At 36.4% G+C, this 26,521-nt stretch overlaps 1 protein-coding gene across 6 annotated transcripts in view; it reads left to right on the top strand.

The window, feature by feature from the left end:
* Positions 1–26,521, top strand: part of GABBR2 (gamma-aminobutyric acid type B receptor subunit 2) — a 475,356-nt gene that overhangs the window by 327,704 nt on the left and 121,131 nt on the right. For all 6 annotated transcript variants that reach the window (XM_083824026.1, XM_083824027.1, XM_083824029.1 and 3 more), the window contains one exon: positions 11,158–11,280. In XM_083824026.1, the coding sequence (XP_083680152.1) occupies positions 11,158–11,280 (123 nt within the window). The remainder of the gene's footprint in view (positions 1–11,157; positions 11,281–26,521) is intronic.

Below are 26,521 nucleotides of genomic sequence, written 5' to 3'. Positions count from 1 at the left end.
AGGAGAACTGCAGGGCTGCGAGATATGGCGCAGGGAAGGGGCTGAGAATGAGAAATTAGGTTTTCTACTAAGGGCTTCAGAAAGAACCAGATCTTGTCCAGATAAAAAGAATAAAGAAAAGCTTGGGATTATTGGCTGGGAAAAGGAGTTGATGGGCAAATGAAGGATACTGAATTTGGATAAGAATTCCCCAAGAGTTAAAGAACGATTGAGAGATAGCAAAGAGTTGAATGTGGTGTGGGTGGGTGACACTCTAAGAGGTGGTCAAGAAAGCTGAGTATGGTGGACCATGGAGCTTGAGTTTGGGAATCAGGCAGCAAACTCTAGCGAAGGGACCAGACCTGGTTTGGAAACAAATTAACATTGAAATTTAGAGGCAGGATGGCAGATCTGAAGATTAGGTGCATTTTGAAGACCAGAAGGGAAAAGGATCATAGGATTTAGAAAGGAATAAGAAGGAAAAAAAAAAATAGGACTAACTCCAATGGTTGCACAGAATTGTAGGCTTCTTCTCAGAGCATAAAGACTGAACAACGTTTTAGAGTTTCACCCTTCTTTTTATCTATTATTATGTATCCATAAAACCTACAGGCAAAATATGTGCCTTGTCTTCCTGCTATGCTGTTGTATAGCTTGTGATAGCTGCTAGTTACTCTTTTTGCTCAAGCTGATGAGGTGTGCAAAGTTCTAAAAGTTCATTTTGCTGATGCATGCAGTTCTACATATAATTGAATTCTCTTTCTCTTCAATTTCTTTAAAAAGAATGGACTCATGAAAATGTCAAAAGGCTGATACTGTGGCTAAAAAGTCAATCATTGAAAACCTACAGCTTGCTAATACTGAGATCTCTACAGTGTACATTTGTTCTCCCATGTGCATTATAGGACATAAGTGCAGCCTTAGTTTTCTGCAGGATGCCAGTGTTACTGAGCGTACACAGTGAGCCTGCTCTGGGCATGCACATGTATAATGAAAGAGAGAGCTTTCTGCTGAAGTCTTTTTCACTTAGAATAGAAAAAAATACATAATGAAAAGGAGTTCTGAGAAAGCTGGTCTCACGTATACAACAGTTATGTGCTAACTTGGTGAAAAAGATTAATTTCTGTTTTTACCAGAATGATTTGTTATGCTTTAGCATTTCAGAGGAAGTTTTCAGAGGAAGATAGCACTTGTAGGATTCCTTGTTTTTCAGAGGTAAATTCATTATTTGAGTTGAGCAGAGCGGTGTTTCTCAAATTTTTTAGGTCATTGCCTTCCCACTCTGTTTTTAACCCAAATTTAGCCACCCCTCTTCCCCAATTCATATCCTTAATTGTCCATAAATGAAGAAGCATGGTAGAATAGAAGGGGCAAGAGACCATCCACGTCCTCTGTGAAGAACAGACCACATGGGTTGTTCTGAGCATCTCCTCCAGCCAGAGTGGGCAGCAGCTGGCTGTGTGCTGTCACCCCATGGTACCAGCTACACTGAAACTGTCAGGAGCTGCAGCTGCACATAGCATCCCTGCGGGAGAAAACAGAGAGAAGAGAGCAGCTGGAAACCACATGCTTACAAGAGGATTTGCTGCTACCTTCTCCTCACAACTTGTCTCCGTTTATTACTATCCCCATCTCTCACTTGAAAACCTTTGGAAAAAAAAAAAGTTTATAGGATAAGTGTAATCTCTAGTTATAAACTTTTCTATAGTTTTTTCAAGCCATCTGTGGAATTTATAATTTATTGCAACCTATAGTCTTTCTCACAAAGGCCCCTAAAGGTTTTTAACAACACTCATTATCTTGGTCACTTAAAAATAGAAAAAGCAGACTTTCCAGATTATATTGTTTAGGTAAGAACCTCACAGGCTACATCTTATTTAATGCATTTGTAAACGTGACTCTTTCTTACTAGTGTGAGTGTAGACCATATTACCTAATCAGTTCTTTTTGTAACTACTACTATAAAATATTCCTCCAGGTCAATTTTCAGACTTTAAATATTTATACTTTCCTAAAGCTTTTTTTTTTTTTTTAATCTAGCTAGAGCTTTTTGTGTGTATAACAAAAAGCTATGTGTTGGGTTTCCCTTAGGATAGATAGATGTATTTCAGTAGGTATATATGAGAGATCATAAGTCTGAAAAGGAAATGTGTCAGGATTCAGTAAGTTGCTTTGTGTAACCATACCAACAGTACAACAATCTATTACAGGCCATCTGCTGAAAATGAAACAGCATATGGGTACCTAAAGAAAAGTTCAATGTTATCGGTCATTCTTTGAGAGTAAGAAAGGAGACAGCAGTTTGAAATCTGCTTATGTTTGTGGTTTTTTGTTTGTTTGTTTTTCCATTGTAAATACTTGCCACTGGACCAAATTATCCATGATACTTACAGTGCCATGTAAATTATTTAAGTATAGCTTCCTGAGTTATTCATATACAGATATAGTGCTTTATAAAGCGATACAAGTGGAAACTAAATTATTTTATTACTCCCCCCATAGCAATAACAATAAATTTTAAGTCCAAAGATTCCAAATCCTAGAACCCATATTTAGATGTAAAATAAACATCCTTATTTTTGTAGGAACTGATCAGCCGAAATGTCAGCCAGGGAACAATAGGAATCACATTTCTAAAATTTACATTCATATAAATCTGGACTGGGGAGCTAAATCTCAAGCTCCTGTCACAGAAAAAAAAATAAAAAGTTGAGCTAATGAACTATACATCTAGAAGAAAAATCTGCTTTTGAAATAATTTATGTATGTAAATTTCTGCATGGTACAATTTGATAAGGCTAAACCTCAGTAGCAATGAAAACAATGAAAACTCTGTATGAAACATAAGTGCTCATAAATGGTGCTACAACTATAATTTCTATGTATTATGAGACTAATGGATGACAGAGAAGTAAAGAACATGTCGCTATACAGTCTGAGGTAATTTATTCCTGAATAGCTTGAAATTGGATTGTAAATGTAATCAAGTGCATTGATGTCCCCAGCTATTTGGTAACGATGTAGTATGCTTTCCCACAGAATTGTTCATTAAGGAAAATATTAAAGTCTAGATATTTTAATGTTATCTCAAACAAAATCAGAACATTTCTTCTAGACCATTCAAATCCTTTGTGTACTTTTTTCCTAAAGATTGGAATCCCTTTTAGCACTAATGAGGATTCACATCCCTGGTAGAAATTCCTCCATACTAAGGGCCCATGCAATCTTCAGCTCAGCAGATGCATTTCTCTCAAAGGTAAATTTAATCTGCTATATGGACAGGATGTGGAGCTTTCTCAAGAAAGCCGCCTGTCTAGCCCTACTTATGGCAGCATACAGAAGTAACCACAATGATAATGTCCATTTCTAAGGCTCTTCTCTGAAAGATTATATAGCAAGAGTGGTTTGATTCTAATAGTGTCAAATTGGATTTCTTTAGCACTTTTTTTTTTTAATACTACAGTGTTTTTCATTTTTATCTTTCAAAGAGAGTTTTATGAAAGTAGCTATATTATATCACTGTGTGCCCTCTATGATTAAATTAGCAATGTTAGTATAATAATCATCTCTTGGATTCTCCAGTGCATTGTGGCAATAATTGAGGTTCAAAGATTCAACTTTTTAAAGTTGGCATTGAATCCCTCTCCTTCTCTACCTTCCATAAAATTTGTATCTTCTGCTCCCCATGCTTGTTCCTGTTATCTTTTGTATGATAGAAAAGCAATAAGGCATCATCTAACTGGATACTTTCACTTGGCAGCAATGCGTGGGGTCAAAACGTAATATATTTGCAGTGCATTGACTGAGAAGGTGAAACTGCTCAAAGATGCTTTGAAATTATTCTGAGCACAACACAGGAAAGAAGAAATGTTCTAGAAATGTGTGCTTTAACAGGATGGTGGCTGCAGGTACTAAATTCTGAATAGCAAGCTTTTTGGTCGTATCCAATTGTCCATTACTATCAGTAGTACCAGGCACTCCATTACCCTGGAAAGCAGTAAAACTCAAAGTTCTCAAACTGAAGGGGTCAAAATATATCATCACAGAAAACAAATATATATATATGTATTTTTTAAAAGTAGATATGCAAAATTTTCATTAAATTAATTGAGGTACCTCTAAGAGAGTAAAATTTCTTAAGCTCCACTTTTATTACCAGTGACTTGTTGGTCAAAAAAGCTTGCTGGTATAAAGTATGTTCTTTAAAATGTTAGCATTCACTCATTAAAACTATAATTGCAATGTGAAAAGTGTTCCCAATACTAATCATAGAACCTATAATAGGAAATATGTTAATAGCTGTTGAAAAAGTGTTGTGGAGTTATTAGGAACAAGTGCATGATGTGTTTTCAATAGTCCTCTTTTCCTCATTCCATTACACAATAGAAATTAAGAATGTATTACAGACTAGTTCTTTAAAATATTAATGGCTGTAATAACTGAAAGATAGATGGCCCTTTGCCCGTATATAACAAAGCTCACCTACCATTGACTCTCCATCATAATTTTTGTGGCACCATTCCATCTGTGCTGACCCACTGAATGAAGGGAGCCACCCTAAGGTGTCTGTTAATCATACTGGGAGAAATTAAAGGGTAATTTATGTGACAGAATATCCTAAAGGCAAAGGTCCATTTTTTTCCAGCCTTGTAGGCTTTATTTTTTTTTCCCACAAACTCTGTTATTTTTTCTCTCTCCAGTTCAGAGGTAGGGATCTTACTGGCATGATTTCTGCTCAGTCTGAATGTACCAGGGAGAGGAACATTGGGTTTCAGATTTGCAAGAACTTCATTAATTGCTATTCATTTCATTGAATAAAGTCTAGCAAGCTTCACAGAGGGATCTTTTAAACATGTTTTCCCTCCATATTCCTTCCCAGGAGTTTAGGGAGGGGACAGCTAAAAAAAAGTTACTGAATTGCATTAAGTGTTCATCCAACTAAGTTCCAGAAGACAAGGGACAGATCTATCAGCTAAACTAGAAAGGGTGAATAAAAAGCATGAAAGAAAGCAGAAATACCTTCTAAGCAGGCAAAAATCAATTTCTTTAAGGAAAAAGAAAAAAAATATTTATGTTATAGCCTGTAAATAGATACAAAAATATTCCCATAGAAACTATGTTTCTATGAATTCAACAAATAAATAAATAATAAAGAGCTCATAGATCTTCCTTTAAATTCAAAGATACTTTATTCTGATAAAAAGGAGGTGAAGTTCCTGGTAACAAAGTAACTCTAATAAAAACAAACAAACAAACAACAACAACAACAAAACACCCAGGAGGAAATGAAGTATTGAATCCACGTTGGAAAGCTATTTGTGAAACTCAGAGGTTACAAACCTTACGTTGCATTCTGGAGAAGTCTTCTTCACATATCTTTGTTCTTGGTTTTGAACATATTTTGGCTTTAATGTCCATGTCATAAATGAAAAGACTACATTTACATATGAAGTCAGTTTCTAATGAGTTAAGAAATAACAAAATAAAGTTTGCCTTAGCCTTAACCACAAAAAGCAAGTCTAATTATTTCTTGTCGTTGTTTGCCAAATTACCTGTTGATTCCATACACTGGTTGAGGATAGGGTCCTGCAAAGCACAATGGATGTGCTTTAGAAAACAAACAACAACACAGCAACAACAAAAACAACATAGGTTCTGTGGAAAAAAAAAAATCGGCATTTAAAGTTGCCGTGGCAGGTAGTACATCCTGTGATATTTCGAGAAAATCCCTGAGTTTCATGAGCAGAAACTTCATCCCAGAGCCTTAGACAGATTTCACATCTTCTGTGATCAGACCACTGAGTCCAGGGCAGATAAGGACTTTGATCTTGAACTTGCCTTCATGGTCACTAAGCCAGCAGTTTTCAGAAAAGAAGAAGAGTTTCATTTGCTCATATAGTAATATTGCTGAAGAGAAAATGGCCTACCAGTTTCTGTTCTGAGTGAATTTATTTTGAAGACAGATAGCTTTATATCCAGATGTATAGTCCAGACTGGTAGCAATGGCATTTACAACAGTGGGCAGATCTGCCAGGATGAGACAGATTCACCTATCCAATCACAGATGGTAGAAAATATTATTCACGGATGCTGCTGTATGAGAGCTTGGCTTCAGCAAGGAGTCAGGAGCTCTCCTAAAAATGGATTTTTTTAGCTACTATGCATTTTTCCCAAGACTGAATTTCTGTATGCTAGGAGGAGGGTGAAAAGGGGGAAAAAAATCAGAATGTTCCTCTGAAAGAAGGATGATATATCTGATGGTAAGGAACCTCAGTTGCTCATGACTTTCTTTTGTCAGTCAATAGAAATTCTGTTGGATTCACAAGATCTGAGTCAAGACTCCTTCAGTACATCTGGTGTTTCGCAAGGAGTGAATGTACTGAACTTAAGGAGCACTAGTGGGTGTGAGTAATGGCTAGAGCTAAGGAAAGCTGGGCTTCCTGCAGGTCAAGTGGGGGGATCAGCAGACCATTTGGAATTGCTGCTAGTGATATGCCAGTGGCAATGGCAGAGTAAATGTATGTGAGGATAAAATTGCTAATCATCTGCAGAAGTAAAGCTCTTTAAATAGCTGGGGGAAAAAGAAGCTCCAACATAGGTTAGCATTTATGTTTTCTCCCCAACAGTGTTCACATACAAAGATATTAAGATTTTTTTTTCCTTCCTGCAGTCTAAAATAATTTCACTGACGTAGATGTTAAGCATGAAAAGACAATATATATATATATATATATATATATTGGGCAATCCTAACATAACGTGAGAGACAAATTGGGTTACCCCTTTTCTCCCAGTAAAGGTAACACTGTTAGAATTCAGTGCTCTCAACACCCATTGATTTGGCCTCCAATTTAAAAAATAATTGAAGCTCAATGTCTGATTCTGAAAATGTAGTGTTTTGGTGAAGAGTTCTGCTCAAGAGCTGCATTACCGCAACAGTTTTGCAAAGTACAAAGCTGGATCAGACTGTGTGTGTGAGGTGGCTTCAGGAGGCCTGCTTTCAGCCCGTTTACCCTGAATGCAGCATTGGCAGTGCAGTGTTTTACAGCACTCATTACAGATCACTTGCTCAGGTTGTCTTATAGACTTTCTTTTCCTTGCCTTCATCCTGGCAGTTTGCTGTCTGGCACAAGTAAAGGATGAATAACACCTGGTGCTTTGGACAGCTGCTGTTATGTACCTTTCCCCTTCTGTATAGAAAATGGCCATTCACAATGAAATGCGGGAAAAAAAATGCTCCAAGAGATGTCCAAGAAAAAGCTCTTTTGTTTGCTGTATTACTGCTTCTATTTTCTCTAACAAGGAAATATTATCTGGAAGAAAAAAAAAAAAAGAAAAGAAAAGAAAAAGAGAGAAAAAATGAAGGCTAAGAATTATCAGATCTGCAGTAGTGTGAGGTCAGATGCAAATAAAAGATGAGCATGATCAAGAAAGGGCGCTTAGCAATATGATCCTGAATAGGAAGTGATAATGTCAGATATAGCAATTCCTTTTGACCATGCTTATCAGTGGTTTATCAGTATTGCTGATTTTAATAGTCTCCTTTCACTCTTTTGCTTCTGATATTGATGTACTACTTTGATTAACATTGTTAGGTCTTGGTAAATCTGCATCTGATGCAACACTAGTTTCAATATCAATATAGTCAGTATAAATTGGGAAGGCAGTGGGTTAGATACCTCTTATTTTACCTGTTCTAGTTCTCCTAATAGAAACGTTTACTATTTTAATTGGAAATATAAGGTGTCCTTACTGATTTGGGTTTTGCTTATGTTGCTTATGTTTTTTTGTTTTGGTTTGGTTTGGTTTTGTTTCTTTGTTTGTTTTACAAGGGACTTCTCTGGGTCAGTAGAGCAGAGGGAATTCTTTCCAAATAGCTTAAGTTTCTCAAATGTATATCTTTAGCTGAAGTTAATGGTCTTCACACACTTATGGCAAGGGATGAGTAGAAAGGAAGGGACACATTTCAGAGCACTCATTTCTCTGATCTGAAATTGTACCTGAGGTAGGTGGGCTGGATTCTCCTTTGGAAGACAAGGCCAGACACCTAATGGTTAAACAGCCAACTTCAATAAAATAGATACCATCAATTACAAAGAAAGACCTACCAATATATGCCAATAAAATTAATTAGCTAGCCATTTAAGAGTGAGGAAAAGCAATTTTAAAATCTGGTACATTGGAAAGTTTGTAGAACAAGAATTCCCATGTGATTTTTTTCAGATGTTTCAGAAACAGGTAATGAAAGTTCTTTAGAGTCTATCTATTCATTATAATGGAAAAATAGCATTACCTGAAAGTAAGAAATACCTTAATTAAAATGTTAATTCTTAAAGAATAATGTTTCTGATAAATGTGAAAATCTTCCATACACGCATATACACATAAATATAGTTGCATGTATATTTTCTGAACAGATCCTCAATGAGACCAAGATCCTAGGAAAAATATAAAATACTGTAAAATGGGTGAATTATGCATGGATTCAGTATGAATCAAGGGTAGCTGCTACGTTAGTTAACTTCTAGTTGGTATAATATGACCCTCTGAGTGCAATTTGAAAAGAGATTATGATTTTATAATCCTTTCATGTTGTTCACAAGAGTACGTAAGATTCGATGCACTTGGCTTGGTGAGTTAGCAAACAGTGAGACTGTGAGGGGTAATTCTGGAATTGTACAGTCCACTGGATCTTAGGGCAGGTGGAGGGAAAGGCTTTAGATGCAATGAATGACTCCTCCTGTGAATGGCACATTCTTGCTTTCAAAGTGGTTGTCTCTTAAAATCTATCCAGTGGAGGACAATGGGCTGCCTCTCTCTCTGTCTATAATATGGGTTCCTTTGCAAATCATAGCCTGAGAGTTAACACTTACCCTGATTTCTGGGCAAGAACATAGGAAGGACCATCTCCAGCACTCCTTTGAATCCAGCAAAGTATTGTGTCCCAACAAAAGCACCGAAGGTTCCAGAGATGACTGGGAAGGGACTGGGGACAGAGAGCACACTCCCAAAGGGACCCTGATGGAGTAGTGGCTGAGGGAGGACTGGCTTCTCCTGCTCATAGGTCTTCTATAGTACTTTCTACTGGACAGCTTGTCTGGTAAAAAACACTTCTAACTTTATTAGAAAGCTGTTTTCAGGATCACAGATATGGACAGAAGTGTCCAAATCTCATCTAAATCCAAATTCTATTAGGAAATGACTTCCCGTGGTTTTCTAACTTATGTCTCTGCTCTTACCAGGAGCAGCACTTAGGTATATTTCACCTAAGTCCTGTTTAGAGGCATCGGATAAAAGATGAACAATGAATGGGAATTTTTTGCAGAGGGTAATCTCAGTGATTATCAGCCTTTTTTCAGCTTTGATTGTAACTTTGTAAACAACTTAAAGGTTAGGCATAATTGTGGTTTCCCAAAGAAGACCAGATACAGAGAATCTTGTTTTAATACCTGCTTTCCTTTTAGTTTAATGAGAAAATACATTGCAACAACCTCCTAGCCACCTCTCCACCAAGACACCTTTTCCTTGCAAAGTTCTCTTTACCAAACTGTTCAGCAGTGAGAAAAAACACAATGAAAGCTGAATCTTTTTCCTTCACCCTCCCTCTCTGATGAGGGCAGCATGATGGACATGCTGCTTCATTACCTGTGCAAACATATTGAAAAGTATTGTTTTCTGGTCCTTTCTGATGATGTTGGCTACATGGATTTAAATACCTGGTCTCACAAAATGAAAATAATGCCTCAAGTCCTTTAAATCATTCTGATTGCTTTTTTTTTTTTTTGCATTATTTTTACACTTGATTTACTCCAAATGTTTTACAAAATAAACTAGCAGTTCAATAGAGTGGTGTACAGTACTGCAGAAACTTCTTTCAAAATCAAGAATGCATCTCACTATATAATATGAAAAACAAACTTTTAAAGTTCCTCTTACATTATTTCAAATTATATTTATTTTTATTCTTTCCTTAAGCTTGATAGGAGTTCAATGCAAATACAGTTTTATGCTAGGCAGGAATAGCAGCCTTGCCTATATTAAGATTAGCTGACACTTCTGGCTTTGTAAAGCATTTTCAAAATCTTAACAAGTTTATCAAATTGAACTGAAATAATCACATTTTTTTAAGCCTCTCAGACTTAATATTTTTGAATATTTCATTCAGATTAAACCAACTCTTTCTAAGAAAAGTACGGAAAAGTATGTGGATTTGTTCATGTTAAAACAATTTGGTAATATCTTTTGAATATTGGATGAGTGTTCATTAGGAACGGAAGTACACGTTCATTTAAAAAACAGAAACATAAGCACAAGAAGACTGACATAAAGTTCATTTAAGCCTGGTATTTTGAACATGCTTACAACTTTGCAAATGAAATAATGCACTTATAGTGTATTTTATCTCTGTTGCTATTTGTGGAAGAGTAGAAATAACATAGGGATTGCATACAGCTATACAAGACTGCAACATATAGTTTGGCTTGTTCTTATTAGCATTTTTTTTCTTATTGAATCTAAAATTCATGCAAAATTAAAAACATGTTTTAAGTAGTATCTGCATAAAAGCCTCTCACTATTGTAGTATAGAAAAAATACATCATCCTTTTCCATTCCCTAGATAAAAGAGGAAAGAGTTATATACATACAGGAAAACCCTCACCTCCAAAACCAACTTAACTTTAAATATCTTGCAAACATGTTTTCCAGATCGAAGAAGGCTATGAAAAAGTGAACACTATAAATCTTTGTGAAGACTAAGTTCTTGCTCAACTCCTGGTGTTCTGAGAGATGTTACAAATATTTTTCCACATTTGCATAAATAAACATAATAGTAGATCTCTAAAATATACTTTTTTTTTTTTCTAAGAGTTAATATTAACCCTGGACTTCAATATTGATATTTAAGAAAACTTTAGTTTCTCTTTAGAAGTCTGAATGTACTTTTGATATTTCTAACAGCCATGAAACAAACTAAAATAATTGTGTCTTCTTGCTTTCATCTTTTGATATTTCTGAAACTTTTCTGCATTCATTGTTAAAATACTTTTTTGTTAGCAACTTGTGTTTTTCTCCCTATATAGGAGTAAAGCTGTACAGGGATCTATCTATGGCTCATGGGAATTTCCTTTTTTTTTTTCTCCTTTTTTTTTTTTTTTTTTTTTTTTTTTGTCTCTCCAGATCATTAAAGACCAGAAGCTACTGGTGATAGTTGGAGGGATGCTACTGATTGATCTTTGCATCCTGATTTGCTGGCAGGTTGTGGATCCTTTGAGAAGGACAGTGGAAAAGTATAACATGGAGGTATGTCCTCATGCCCAACTAATACTCATGGTTGCGTATCTACAGCTTTCTATAGGACCTGGCTATATACATTAGTTTATATGAAAGCAGGTCAAGTTGCATCTTTGAGGGGAAGAAAGGTTCAATTTTTAAAAGTACATAGAAATGGAACAAATGCAAACCAAAAGAAATCCTATCTGTAGTTGAAGGTGCCACATTTCTCTGCACTTCTGAGAGATTTTATATGAAAGTGTTGTAAGCACAGGAGACTTCTCTGCTAAGACTCTCTATTAGAGTCTGTTGCAATAAATAATAGATTATCAGAACCCATTAGCAGATTTCAGTAAGAGCTCATACAAGATAAGTGAAGGAGAGGTCACTGCTTAGATGGCATTCTTTGTGGAGATGCTCAGGATTTATGTTTCCTACTGCTATATTTATTTTCAGTAATAGCATGTGCAAACACACATACTGATTGTTCCTATTTTAATGTCATTCCCAGAAAGGTCATGCTAGAGATTTTGTTAGGAAGGAGTAAATAGCTTAATGCCACCTGTACACATTTTCCAGCATTCTGGTAAGTTTCTAGTAAAGGTTTGGAATGGAACAGAATGGAACAGAACAGAACAGGACGGAACAGAACAGAACAGAATAGGATAGGATAGGATAGAATAGAATAGAAAATAATTGAATTTCTGGACATGGAGGATTTCTCAGCAAGAAACATGGCAGTAACAATACAGAACCAGAAAAAAAGAAATAAAAATGCATTCTGTCTCTATGCAGATTGGCAGAGTTTGAGAGTTTATAACCTCCAACATGGAAACTGGCGACATCTGAAAAGTAGATTATATGAGGATAATCTAGGAGTGATATTCTATTCTCCAATACTTGACAGCAGTGGGAAAAAAATATATATTTTTTTCTCTTGTGATGTTAATGTTTGGAAGTATGATACTTTGTTCCACTGGTTTTCCTTTGTTCCTACTTCGCAGTGTAGTTCTGGAATTTTATTAGGAGAAGATTTTACTTTTTATTGGAATATAACTTTTGAAATGATGTCTCTTAAACTGCAAGGGAAGCCTTTCAAGAAATCATTTTATAGTCTGAAAAGAGCTCTCACAATCATTCCCTAGAGTTTGAACTTGTTTTTGAAGACTCCCCAGTCATTCTGATTGTCAATAAAAATGGAAAACGTAACTGAAATTTGTCTTGTGCAGACACTTCTGCCCTACATTTGCAGAGCTTGTTTCAAGCTCTGCCAATAACCCTGTTTACTTCATTACCTCCAACTGCATTGCAATTGATGAAATTTCAATTGTCAGTGTTGTTAACTGTTTCACTGCCCATATAAAACTAAACATAGTATTACGAGTAATCACAAAATCCAACTGAAATAATGCTCATTTCAGTGTGTTGGTGGGTTAGAACTCTTTTTTCCTCTGAACAGAGAGAAGACAAAACTGATGGACTTGATATCTGACCTTAGCAGAATCACTAGATTGAAATTTTCGTAGACAGCTCCAGCAACTGTGAAGTTATCAAACCATAAATACAATATATTTGAAAAATAATGTTAATTGCAGTTTCAAAGATTACAGTTTACATCTGAATGTGAATTGTATAGTGCTAAAAATATGGTGTGTTTTCTCCACGTTTGGTGCTGTCTAGACCACAGGGCTGCACACTAGTTGCCTGAACTTTTTATTAGAACTGGAACTCCCTGGGAACTGTGTAAGCCCATTCAAAATTTTAAAAACTCACATTCACTGAATGCATACATAAAAACATACAATATTTTGAATACTCAGCATGGAATTGACCAAAACTTAGTGTTAGAGTTGTTTGCTATGTAAATTAGTCAGAATGTTTTCTTAAGGTAATGGACTTGGGGAGGTAAGAAAATAAAAATATTACGAAGCAAATTATAATATTGTACATATGTTTTTATCTTATATAAGCAATTAGCTGAACTGCAATTTGCTTTCCTGAAGCTGGCCTTTTCAGATCCCAGAAACTCCTTAATACAAAAAAAAAAAGACAATTGTATTCACTTTTTTTTTTTTTTTTTTTTTTTAATGGATTCTGCAATGGTGAATTCTTTAGTTGAGCTTACCTCAGCAGGTATTGGGTTTTGTGTTTGGAAAATACCTATCACAGAGTACACACTATTCTAGTAGTATTCCTGTTTTACTTCTGGAATGAAAATATGTCACATATATTTCTTGTCCCACATGCTTCTAAGAAATAATTTTAATTTTAATTGAGCACTTTTTCTCAGTTAGAGTAGATCCAAGTGATAGACACTAAACAAAACGTAGGCTCCAAAGATCTGAATGCTATCACTTATTTTAGTTATCACCCATTTCTGTGCATCCATGTACTTTGAGAGAGGTTTTAACTATGAATACTCATCGGCTCCCTGTGAGAAAGTTATGCATTTGGCCTGTGAAAATTTGACTTTCAGGTGGTCTTCTATTAATTATGTCTTCATAAACATGTCAGTCAAAATAACCAAAATGAGGAACCTAAAAACTGTATCATTTGTTGTTTGGAACTACTCACAAAATGGTTAATTTGTAAAGTCAATCTATCCTGGTCTTAAAGCTGAGGATAGGCAGTCTATATCTAAAAATACAAAAGAAAGTGAAAGGACTTCTGTTGAAATGAAGGCTCTATGCCCCTGATAGAGGCAAGAAAACAACTGGGATGTTTGGTCTGTCATCTTTCAGATTGGTCTCTGCAATCCTGACCCTGAACATCAGTTTTCCTTGTGAAATGCACATCTACAAAAGCTGGACCAAAAGCTAGACCAAGTTAACAGTTACTGAATCCTAAGCATCCAGTCCCTCCAACCATTAGTAGGACAGTTATTCAGTAACTGATATATAGACAACAAAATTGTTGTATAAAAACAAACAGGCTATGGATAAAGGCAGAGACAGGTTTAAAAGTTCTGTAGCTGTACTCCAATCTCCTACAAAAGAACTGTAAGGTTCCTCCTACATACTCTTTGTATAGAGTACTGTAGGCTTGATTCTCACATATTGCGAAAGCATTTTCTGACACAAAATGCTTCTCATTTTCAAACAGCACTGAGAAAAATTATAATGCTACTTCTATTCATCTGTTTTTCTTCACACAGAATCACACACACAGAATCATCTAGGTTGGAAGAGACCTCCAAGATCACCTAGTCCAGCCTCTGACCTAACACTAAGTCCTCCACTAAACCATATCGCTAAGCTCTACATCTAAACGTCTTTTAAAGACTTCCAGGGATGGTGACTCAACCACTTCCCTGGGCAGCCCGTTCCAATGCCTAACAACCCTTTCAGTAAAGAAGTTCTTCCTAATATCCAACCTAAACCTCCCCTGGCGCAACTTTAGCCCATTCCCCCTTGTCCTATCACTGGGCACATGGGAGAATAGACCAACCCCCACCTTGCTACAGCTTCCTTTAAGGTACCTATAGAGAGCGATAAGGTTGCCCCTGAGCCTTCTCTTCTCCAGGCTGAACAACCCCAGCTCCCTCAGCCACTCCTCGTAAGACTTCTTGTTGCATCCTCTGTAATAACTTTTCTTTTGCTGATGTTACAGACCACTGAAGAGATCAACAGCCATTTTTCTCATTAGTTTCTTCCTAGGCTGAATTTGGAATTTGGAATTGCTTCCAAAGTTAAGATCAGATTTTGAATGTTTCTGTCAGACCAGCTCACTCCAGGATTATGAGCTAGAAGGCTTTCTTCCTTGTCTCACCTGCCACGTTCTTGGGCTTGAAAGCCACCAGGAATTCCAGTTCTTCTATGTATGCGGCTGGCTGTGGAAGAGTTTTGCCCCACTGGCAGGGGTTTACTTCCTTCTTCAAAGCATCTTGGATTTTTCCGGGTTTCTTAAGAAAGCAATGTCTATATGCAAGGGTACTCTGTGTGTACCTGTTTATTCCTATTACCTATTACATTTTGAAGCAACCAATTTCAGATAAATTTGACAGAGCTGGTACAGCTCTTAAGGCCTTAGCATTGCTACAGATTTCATGAAAACAGTCAACTGTATGGAGGAGAGGTTCTGGTAGCATCTCCATTAAGAGGAGGGTTTCAGTGAGAGTTTACTCCTCTTTCCAAAGACAAACATCATAAATACCTTGCTGCAGAGGCTCTTCATAGTTAATTAGACTTGGAGAATATAGTCAAAAGTTGAAAATACGTAGGAAACCAGTTCACTCTCATTTCAGTTGCTCGTGGATACACCTGCTGTGGAATGAAACCACAAGTCTGAAATCACAAAATCTTTTACAAAGCAGAATCACTTCTCCCTGTGCAACAGCCATGTCATAATCCAATTATATGCTTAATACAGTTCAGTAAGTCTTTGTGTAGACATGCAATCACACACACTTCTCTCTTATAACATAATGCTATAGTAATTCTACAGTTTAGCTTGAGCTTTTGCAACTGGCCTGTCTTCTCCCAGCACAAATATCTGTAACACTGGCACAAACTGAATGACTGTGGCCTTAGAAGGTAACCACTAATAACGTTTCACAAACACAAACTTGTGTACTAGGGGAGATAGATAAGATTTTATAGTTCCCAAGGGTAAAAAGGTTTTAGTGTTAGACTCAAGAAAAGATGACAACATTTCTTGCAAAATTTTAAAGTCTGTTTATCTGTTTATAGCAACATTTGCATTCCTTGATAGCTTAGTACTAATTGTATAGTTATCATGAGATATTTCCTCTTATGCAACCATGTGGTAACATTGTCAATATTTACAAATATAACAATATTTATGTTTTTATATTTTTATATATTTTTTATATTTAAAATATTTAAAAATTCATTCTGATATCTTCTGTAATGTTTCAAGTATTTAAGGTTTCACACTGAATTGTCCTGTTATGGTAATAAACAAGCAACAGAGAAAAAAAAAAAAAAGAAAAAAAAAAGTGCCCTTTTAGAAGATACAGACGAGAAAACCAGATCAATGAGACACATTCAGTATGGGCTTCTAGCATTGATATAGAGATTAAATGTGGAAACTAAGAATGTCCATCTGAGAATGTCTAACTTTATATAAGGACATTACTATAATAAAGATATCAATAAGCAGGAAAGATTGAGTAGGCCATGGCAGTGGCAGAGTAGTGTTGTCTGTTAAATAAAACTTGGAGTAAAATCAGATTAACAGGTTAATCAATTAGCGAGTGAGGTGGAATTCCTATACCTTTCAAATGTTTAACTATGTTATCAACCACATGCTGCTAACCACTAAGTCAGAAGATCAGCTTTGATTGATATACCGACGGAATCAAAAATATTGCAAGAGCAAAAAAATGCATATGTAAACTGGACAAGTGTCACATCAGAATGTGCTACTCAGACTAACTTATTTAGGAGCAGCGACTGCTTCACACTTCAACAAATTGGAGTACCCATGAAGAGAGAATTAACCCTTGATTTCATTCTGAATAGCATACAGAATCTGTTGCGAAGTGTTGATATTTGAAGGGCTATTCTGTAGCTACAAATAAAGCCTGCTTAGCTTCAATAGCTTTGAAGAAGCAACAACAGCCAAAAAAAAATCAGCAGAGTGGTACTCAACTTCAGAAAGGGGAACAACGTAAAACTGATGAAGCCTCTTAAAGAGACACTAAAGAGGACACCCTAGAGAGTTAAATCTTTGCAGGTGGCCTAGACATTATTAAGAATATCATACTGGAGATACAGAGTAAATGCATGCCACACATCAAGTAAGACTTGAAAAAGAAGAAACTCAGCATGACTAAACAGCAGGAAGGCATCCTTCAAAAAAACAAAGTTGTATCCAAATGAGGAAAATAGAAAGGATCATAAATTCTGGTAGGTTAAATGTAGAACACAATAAAGCAGGCTAAAACCAACCTGCAAAAGGCACAAAAATGAATAATAAATCTTTCTGTACATATTGGGAGCAGTAAGCTTGCCAGAGAATCTTTAGGGATAATATTTGATCAGAATATAATAGCATTACTTGCAGAAAACAGGCCATATAGAATGATTAAATGACTGTTTTGCTGCTTTTTTCAGCAAAAGTATTTGTTGAAGAGCTTGTGGAGATTCCTATGCTAGAACCCTTGTGATGAACTCACTGAAGAGGGACTGGAGTTTCTGGTAGGAATAGACAAACTATTCACAAATAAATCACTAGAACCAGATTATATTCTCCCAAGCTTTTTAAAGCAATTCAAGGAAGCAGTAGTGAAACATACATAATTATTAGCTCAGAACTGCTTTGATATCTGAAAGAAAATTTGCAAGTGTCCTGTGATGTTTTCAAGGCAGAGTAGAAACCTCAAAGTTTTAAGCTAATGCCCGTAGCAGGCCAATTGATAAAAATTGTAATCAAGAGTGGAATTAGAGATAAATATGCTACACTGAAGAAGAGTTGACATGGCACTTGTGGAGAAACATATGATTCAAAACCTCAGTGAAGTCTTTTGAAGAATACAGCAAGCATGTGAACAGAAAATGACAACCTGCTAGGTCTCCAAAAAGGACTTGACAATTTCTTTCACCAAAGGCTTTCATGGAGAGCCATTAACTAGCCATGGAAAAATAGAAGCCCTCAAACGGATATAAAACTTTATCCATTCCAACAAGGAAACAGAGCTAAGGAATTACTAAAAGTTATATTTGAGAAAGAAGTGACATAGCTGGTAGAGTTCTTCAGGGATCTGTGCTGGGACTTGTGTTCTCCAGTGGAAGAGAAAGCGAATGATGAGCTGACAAAATGTTAGTGGTAATAGTAAAGTATTCCAGATAGTAAAAATGTGGGCTGATTGTGAAGAATTCTGGAGGGGCATTGCAAAACTTTGGTTTTGAATATTAAAACAGGAGAAAAAAATATATGTAGTGAGCCTTTAGGTGATGCATATGAAGTAAAATAGTCCTGAGTTTGGATAAAAAATGTTACATTCTGAGTTCTTCAGTGATATGTGGGAACAAGGCACTGGTGTTATAAAATTCCATGAAAATATGCAGAGTAGCAATCAAAACATAGAGTGCTAGGACATGCTAGGGAGTATTTGGAAAGAGTCATAGAACACAGCAGAGAAAATATTTTCTGTGTGATCTTGTGTGCTGGGTCTGTCTGGGATGAAGTTAACATTCTTCATAGAAGTGCTGTGTTTTGGACTTGTGGCTAATAGTGGTGATAACACACCAATATTCGGGGTAATACTGGGCAGTGCTTTTACAGCCCCAAAGTTTTCTTTTTACCACTCTGCACACACAGTGAGTAGGCTGGGGGCTGGGCAAGAGATTGAGAAGGGACAGCCTGCACAGCTGACTCAAATTGGCCAAAGAGATGTTCCTCACCATATGCTCAACAGTAGTCCAAGCAACTCATGCTCAGCAGTAACTCATGCTCAGCAATGGAAGCTGGGGTAGAGGAAGAAGGGGTGCAGGGGTTGTATTCCAAAGAGTCATTGCTCAGAGACTAGCTATGCATTAGTCTTCTTGTGGGAGGAGTTGGGAGATTGCCTTTGTATCACTATTTTTCTTGTTTGTTTGTTTTCCTTCTTTCCTTCATTTACTAAACTGCCTCGATTTTTATTCATGTGTTGTCTTGCTTTTGCTCTTCCCGTTTTCTCTCCTGTCCCACTAGGATTGGGAGTGGATGCATGGGTGCTTGGTTGCTAGCTGGTGTCAATCCACCACACCTAGTATGTCTTTTTGAAGAACCTTTTCATGCCCTTAAACCAGTTAGCATTGGTTTGTCAGGACTTATCCATCAGTTGCAGCAAGTGCCATATGTGCTTTTGACATGAAGTAGCATGGCTGATGCTTCATTGGATAAGTTACCACTGCCCAAACCTGTGCTTCTGAGAGTTAAGCTCATAAGGCAAAATAGCCTTTTCTGATTATAACTTCAGCAGCAAACCTAGAGATTATTATCTCATTTGCTATGCAAAGTCTTACTGATATAGTGGAAGATGGCATTTTAGATTTTGATTTAAAGTTCAGATAGAGGAAACACACAGATTAGGTAAATTCAGTTCATTCTACATTTCTGACTCAGACAGAATAAGCTTGACTTAAAACAACTAATATTGCCTGCAGTTTTCTTTCAAATAACTAATCCAGAACAAAATCACAATGTTAGCTGACTGACAGTTCTGCAGGTGCACAAAGATGTTGTTGAATATTTTCTTGATAGATGGATACAAGTGCAACTAGACTGGAGGAATAAATGTGCCTGAGTGTTGTAGTCTTTTCTGTGAGATTTCTCCAAGTATAGTACCTGAAGAAATGAAAATTCCAAAAATATTATTTGAACTGTAGGTGAATTCAACTAAACATACGATTCTAGAAGTTATTCAAGGCAGTAATGCTAGGCTGCTTCTCAGTGAGAGTTGTGTGGACGTAACTAAGATGTGATGTAAAGGAAACTCAAAAAGGAGTTCCTACACTAGGTGTGAAAGGAAAGAAAGGGTAAAAGCATGTTTAAGGAGAGCATGACGATGTATGCTAATAGACCAGTTAACTAAGAGCAGAGACCACCAAATGTAAAAACTTTCTTTAGGACAGTCTTTTGTCCTGTGGAATTAATTTGCTTGTGTGCTTCTAAACAAACAAAAAAATATATATGTGAAAATTGGGATTCAACTACACAGATGTATATCAAATACCATTTCCATACAAAGTTGTACTTAAGTCTAGATTAGTAACCTGAATGCTTTTCTATTTTTTTCATATCCTTTAATATTATTTTTTTAATTATTTTTGCATTTCTTTATGATCTCTTTTTTTCCTTTTAATAATTGTCTTTAGTCATGAGCACTGCTACTGAAAGAACTGGAAAATACTCTGCCCTGAAAGTATATACAGAGGAGAGCATGTGTGTGTCTGTATACACAAGAGGAAAACGTGGGAGTATTGGTAAAGATATCTGGTTCTAATTTGTGTAGTCAAGTAGAATTATGCAGATTCTTCACTGATTTGAGACAATCAGATCATGGTCTTTTCTCTTTCCACATATGTACATATTCATAAACAGATGTGTTTAGGGGTGTTGTTTACATTGTGCTATTGGGCTATTCAGTCAGCTAACAGCTGGATTAGGGAGAACTTTGTCAAATGTACATTATGAAATGAAGTATATAATTGGCTGAAGTAGGTTCTGGGGGTGTTCAGCCTAATGCAGGTCAGAGCTCGTTAGTCAATTTGTTCTCTAAATATCATTACGCCCATCTGTTTCCCCTACTATTTTTTAAATAAATTTAATTTCTTCCCTTCCAATTTGAAATATTACAGACAGTGGGAGCCAAATGTCTCCTAAATCTGTAGCCTGCTTTCAAACCCTACCATTGTAGCTCACAGCAGGCGGCCCGCCAGCAGTAGCTGAAACTGAGAACTCTTACTTGCATCTGCTGGGGCCCACTGGTGGCTGGCAGCCATACCAGAGAGGACAAAAATGAATGGCCATGGAAGTCAGCTGTAAACCTTCCGCTGGCCCAGAGGATCTAGAGCAGGTCCAAAGAAAGAGTAAATATTAAAGAGCAAAAGCTGTTTTACTTGTCTTTCTGATTTGACATCAGTTTCCAAGGAAACGGAACAAAACGTGAGGACTGGGAGCCAGCAGCTGAGATTGACTCAGCTGGTGGCTAGTTCTACTTCTGTTTCCATGGAAACAGATATCAAATTGGCAAAAATAAAGAAATAGGGCAGGGTCAGTTCCAAAATGACAGGATGAATGGCTGCTGCTTCAGCTACTTAATAAAGTGAGGCTTGCTGGTGTTTATTCCTCTATAGTAAGCAATTCCAGTTGTAGTTCTGGCTCCATTATTCACTTCCCAATAAATGCTACTTTCCAACCTTAGGGACATAGGATCCACTATCATGGACCAGATTTGTAATCCAGCTGGTTCAGTGGTTTGTTTGCAGCAGTGGCTGGCACAAATACTTTCAAAGGTGGTTGCTAGAAATGCACAGTGCACAAATGAGAGTTTATCTGTCCTGCTTAAACTTTTTCCCATGGTTCCTAATAAGTTGGGGCTTCAAATGTGCGGTTGTATATATCTCACAACAATGCTGTACACACTCACTATTTGAATGCTTTTGCTAATCCTATAAATTTCCATTTTTTTTTAACTCTTGCTAACTTTTTGCAATTCATTGCAATTGCTAATTATGTGCTGTGTAAAAAACTTCCTTTTTCAGTTTTGAAAATGTTGCTTTTAAGTCTACTGAATATGCCTTATTTTTCTTCTAGGCAAAAAAAAATTGTATCATCCTCATCTATTTTTGCAGTACCCTTCATTATTTCATGTGTGTTCACTACACGTCCTTATTTTTCTCTTCTTTCTTTGGTAGACAGTTCTACTTTTATTAAGCTTTTTTTCCTATGACATAGAAAGTCTAAAGCATCCTTTTTGGCTAAAATGACTAATATTGCATATTTCAGAAGATCTGTGTAATAATAGTTTTCTCTATTATTCATCCTGTTCCTTATGTTTTATATATTCTTTTTCACTGTCATACATTATTAAACAGAAGTTGGGGTTTTACTGTCAAAATGATTCCTAGATCATTTCCATACATTAATTAAGACCCCTAGAAAATGAATAAGTTGTTCCATTGTTTTTAAGTGAAAATGGCTTTACAGTTACTGAAATTGAATTATATTTGTCATCATATTTCCCACTCACCTTAGCTACTTTCCTCATAAATCTTTACACTCAATTAACCTCAAGGTTTGTCTGCATATTTTCCTGCTTGTGCTGTTGAGTAATCTGATTTTAGTATAAAATTATGGTTCATAGAATGGAAATGTTACTCTGGAATGTGGAAGCATGACACTGGGTTCATTTGTGTACAATTGTTACTTGTGTTGTTGTTACGCAGTCACACTTCTGGTATATCTCTTCTGCTTCAGGAACACTTTGCTCTAGCTCCTCTTGTTATCAGAATTCAACTACCAAAGGTACCCAATAGGACCCATCCTTTCCACTGTATTTGGCAGTCCAAACTATTGTTCCTCTCTTGGGATTTAAAGGTATAGTGTTCAATCCTAAGAGAAAAGACTATCTGAGGAAAGGAAATCAGATGGCAACTATCTAACCCTAGTACAGTCATTAAGTAAATATGGATTAAAAGCAGTCATTTACTGCTTTTGGTCGCAGCACTACTGAAATTGCTATGTATAGTGTTAGACTGTCAGTAAATGATTCCTAACCTATTCAGCATGAAGAGCATGAAACATATCATGTATCAGTGATACCTGACTGGTTCATGCAGAAGGCACTGTGATAGTTTTGTTCATTCACTGAGTATATGGTAGTATATGGTAGACCTGGTGGCATTTCTTCACTTTAAACATAGAATACATAGGATACATTCATTCAGATTTATTCTTCTGAAGTCTGAACCCAGAGCCAAACATAATATTGCCTTTATGCTCCCTTAAGAAAGCTGCAAACTACTACAGATTTACTAAAGGACCACACTGATGCTTTTTGGTAGTCATCTCTAGACTACCAAATAGCAGCAGCCCAGCTTTAGGATATTTCAGCATTCATTGAGCAATGCCACACTTGCAAGGGCTTAGAAGCTTGTCTCGTCACATGCTTTCCTTGTTCCTTCAGAGATAAATCTCTCAGGAATCTCTGGACATAATTTTATTTGAACTGCATATTAAGTGTCAAGATTTAGAGACATTATAATCCAGACAGGAACATGTTTTGCTGTTTTGTCAGTTATTTGAGTTGTTCTTAATATCAGAAGCAAAACGGACAGGAAAACTCTTCCTCCCTCCAACTCCAAAGCCTGATTAAGAAAAACTCCCAGAAAACAGAATCAAGGAACTGATTAATCTTCCTTTTGGCATTCCATCCTGTACATTCAGTGTTCAGCCCTTTCTAGCCCTATAACATCTCTTTGTTTTTGTTCTCCTCTCCTCTCCTTTTTTTTTTTCTTTTTTCTGTAAACATGCACCACTGTATAGAGAAGCACAGATTTTAGTGCTTATGTCAGGAAACATATGCTGACACAGATTAAACGAAGCATAGTGAATTATTCCAAGAATTTGCTGAGGATGCAATAGAGACCAATAAAATCCTTCTACCAGACTTCTCTGAAGACATAAAGGTCCATTCTAAAATAGCTATTTAAGATAAATTGTCTAATGTAATTAATGCTTCTTTGTGGGATGAATATTCCTGTGTTCTTTCAAGTGTTTAATAGGCTGACACTGAAAGACACACTGTGGGTATTCTGGTACTCCTTTAAAACCATACCTTTATTCACTGAGCAAGCTTATGGACAAGGCCAGCCTCCAGCATATCTGATTATAGTCAGTGTCTTTCACTCAGAATATCCTGAACAACACATTATACTGAAACACATTTATGTCAGTGATGGGTAAGTGATGCCATCAGTAGGGAGAGGTAAGCCATCTAGTCACAGGTCTTTATGCAGCGCTTGAAGTAATGCTCTTTCATCTAAAAGAGATGCCCTGGCTTTGCACTAAAACCACCTCAGTGCTTCTCGAACCTGATAGGTAGTGATGCAGTTTTACTATGGAGGCGAAGTGCCACGTGGAGCACTTCTATTTCTAGCATACTCAGGGAGACACTTGGTGAGCTAGCTAGATGGCATGGGCACACGCACAGGCAATAAGCAGATGGCACAGAGTGCTGGAAACTTAGCCTATGGAAAAGAGACTTTGTGCTGGCTGGGAGAGGCCCTGAAGAAAAACTTCCAAGAACTAAGCCATCTCTGTCTATGCTTTATAGGTCATTTCACTTCTGCGTTTAGTTCTCCGGGATAACTGACTTTGCTGGGCACTCTTACAGAGCAGCACCCGTGTACAGTAATACTATGCCGTATTGGTATCCAAACCTTGAAGACCTAGTCTCACCCTGGAAAGCGAAGCAGTATTAGTTATTTATACCTTATAATATACAAAACACCAATAGAATGTCTATGAAAATACAGATATTTTGAAAACTATAAAAAATAAATAAAACAGTAGAAGCACAGAATATTTACTGCAAGTGCCTTAGGCCTTCTCTGCATGGATTTCTCATATAGTATTAAGTCAAGGCCTTTGGCTGCCTATATCTTGTGTATGTAAAAATTGTTTACAGTTTCAGAAGGGACATTTGTTTCTTCTCTGAATAGCATACTCTAAAAAAATCAGATACATTTTATGTATGTAAGTAAGTAAAAGCTTTTTTTGTGGGATCTGCCAAACACTAGAATGAGCTCTTCTACAAAAGCTGCAGATTATTACAAATCTACTCACTCTTTCAAAAGCAAGGTTTGTTTCTCTATTAGTCTTCTCCAGCATAACTATCTGACAAAATGTGTTTACAAATATGGCTTAGTATTTCAGAACATCCTGATGTAAATTCTCTCCCTGGAGAAAAGAGAACACACAATAGCTGTTACCATATTGTTATTGGGATCAATAAGCATTAGCAATGCTACAGTGACATATATTAGAATAGTTCAGTTGCAAGGGACCTTCAAACATCATCAAATCCAAGTGCCTGACCACTTCAGCACTAATCAAAAGTTAAAGCACATTACTATGGGCATTATCCAAAAATGAAAAAAGGGCCTGTTGAACACTGACAGGCATGGGCCATCAATCACCTTTCTAGGAAGCCTGTTCCAGTGCTTGACCACAATCATGGTAAAGAAAAAAAGCTTTAAAACTGGGTACTTTTTGCTTTACAATGGTATGAGTCACCCTAAAGTCTATTTTGAAAGCTGCCTTTGTTCTTATGCCTCCAGAACTGCATCTGTGCCCTGAAAAGTGCATGAGTTTTTTAAATGCTCCTCCACTTTCCAGTAATGCTTTTGTGCAGGTGGCCCTGATTTAGGTTCCACTGTGCTGGTGTTGATGTGCCTGTGGACAGAATCAATTAAGAAGCAGTACTACCCCTTAGCATACATAGTACTTAATATATCACTTTATTCCAAATCTTCTGAATCTCTGTGGATTGTTTAATTTCTGTTACTTGAAAAGAACACACCTGATTTTTGGAATTTTGTCAATATTCTCCTCACCAGAAAATGCTGAGTCTTCATTCTTCTGTCATATTCATTTCTTAACTCCAGCAATGTTGTGAACCCGGTTGCTTGATTTTCAGGTGCATTAAAGTAACTCAGTGTTCTCTTTCAGCTACTTGCTTCTGAAAACCTGTATTAGCCATCCTAACTTGTTCTCATATCATTACTTCTCAAATATATACATATTTTGTATTAACTTCTGTATTATGAGGATATTATAAGGGATCTCTGGTTATCCCAAATAACATTTTGGTTTTAAGTTTCTTGGTGTGCTGGTGTCTTTAGTATTGCCTTTTTATTCAAGAGCTTCCATTCATTCTGAGATATTTTTATGCTTCCTCATGAAGTATCTGTAACCCAAGTTAGAATTTTAGAGACTGGAGAATCTTTCTAAAGCAGTTGAGAGTTCCTTTATTATTATATCAGATTAGGGTTTATAAGGCTCATCCTCATCCTACGGAATACCCTTCTTACATTTTAAAACCATTATGCCAGCCTTTGGCATAATTCCTCATTAACAAATAAAATATTGCGTAATACTTAGCAGTTTGGGAGAATCTCTTCTGATGTTTGCTACGGAATTAGATATGCCAGAAGGCGCATATTTGTGGAAAAAAAAACAAAAACAAAACAAAAAAAAACTTCTCTAAACATTTAGTTTCAATATGTTGCATATAGAATATAGATGTATATGTATAATATATATATGTATGCATGTGTGGGTGTTTTTATATATACATATATACACATATGTTTAAAATTTTGGCCATTGATATCCCTGGTCAGGGATAGCAGACATGGCTAAATGTCCAATTAAAGAATTATTTTTATTTTTATTTTTGACTTTTTCTAAAATTTGAAATACATGTATTTTTCCAACAGCTACGGAGTGAGGAGTCTCCCTTGCTTTCTGGCAATCTTGAACATGTGAGCTCCTAGCTCATGTGGATTTCAAGAATCTCTTATGGAATCATATAGGACCCAAATGTAATTGAAACAAACTGTGGTTATGATTGTGATTATATTCCTGGATATCCCCCCTGTTATATATTTCTGTGTGCTGGTTACTTCTCGGTAGAAAAGAACTTTTGTCTAACAGCTTTGATTATTCCCTTTTCATTTGGGGGAACAGAAAATAAAAGTGGAACAGAACACCTACATCAAAAATTTATAGAGCTAATTATAGAAAGCAATTTACTATG

This window comes from Anser anser, assembly GCF_964211835.1.
Source record: "Anser anser genome assembly, chromosome: 2".
In the NCBI taxonomy this organism is placed as follows: domain Eukaryota; kingdom Metazoa; phylum Chordata; class Aves; order Anseriformes; family Anatidae; genus Anser; species Anser anser.
This window is presented reverse-complemented; position numbering and strand designations above follow the sequence as displayed.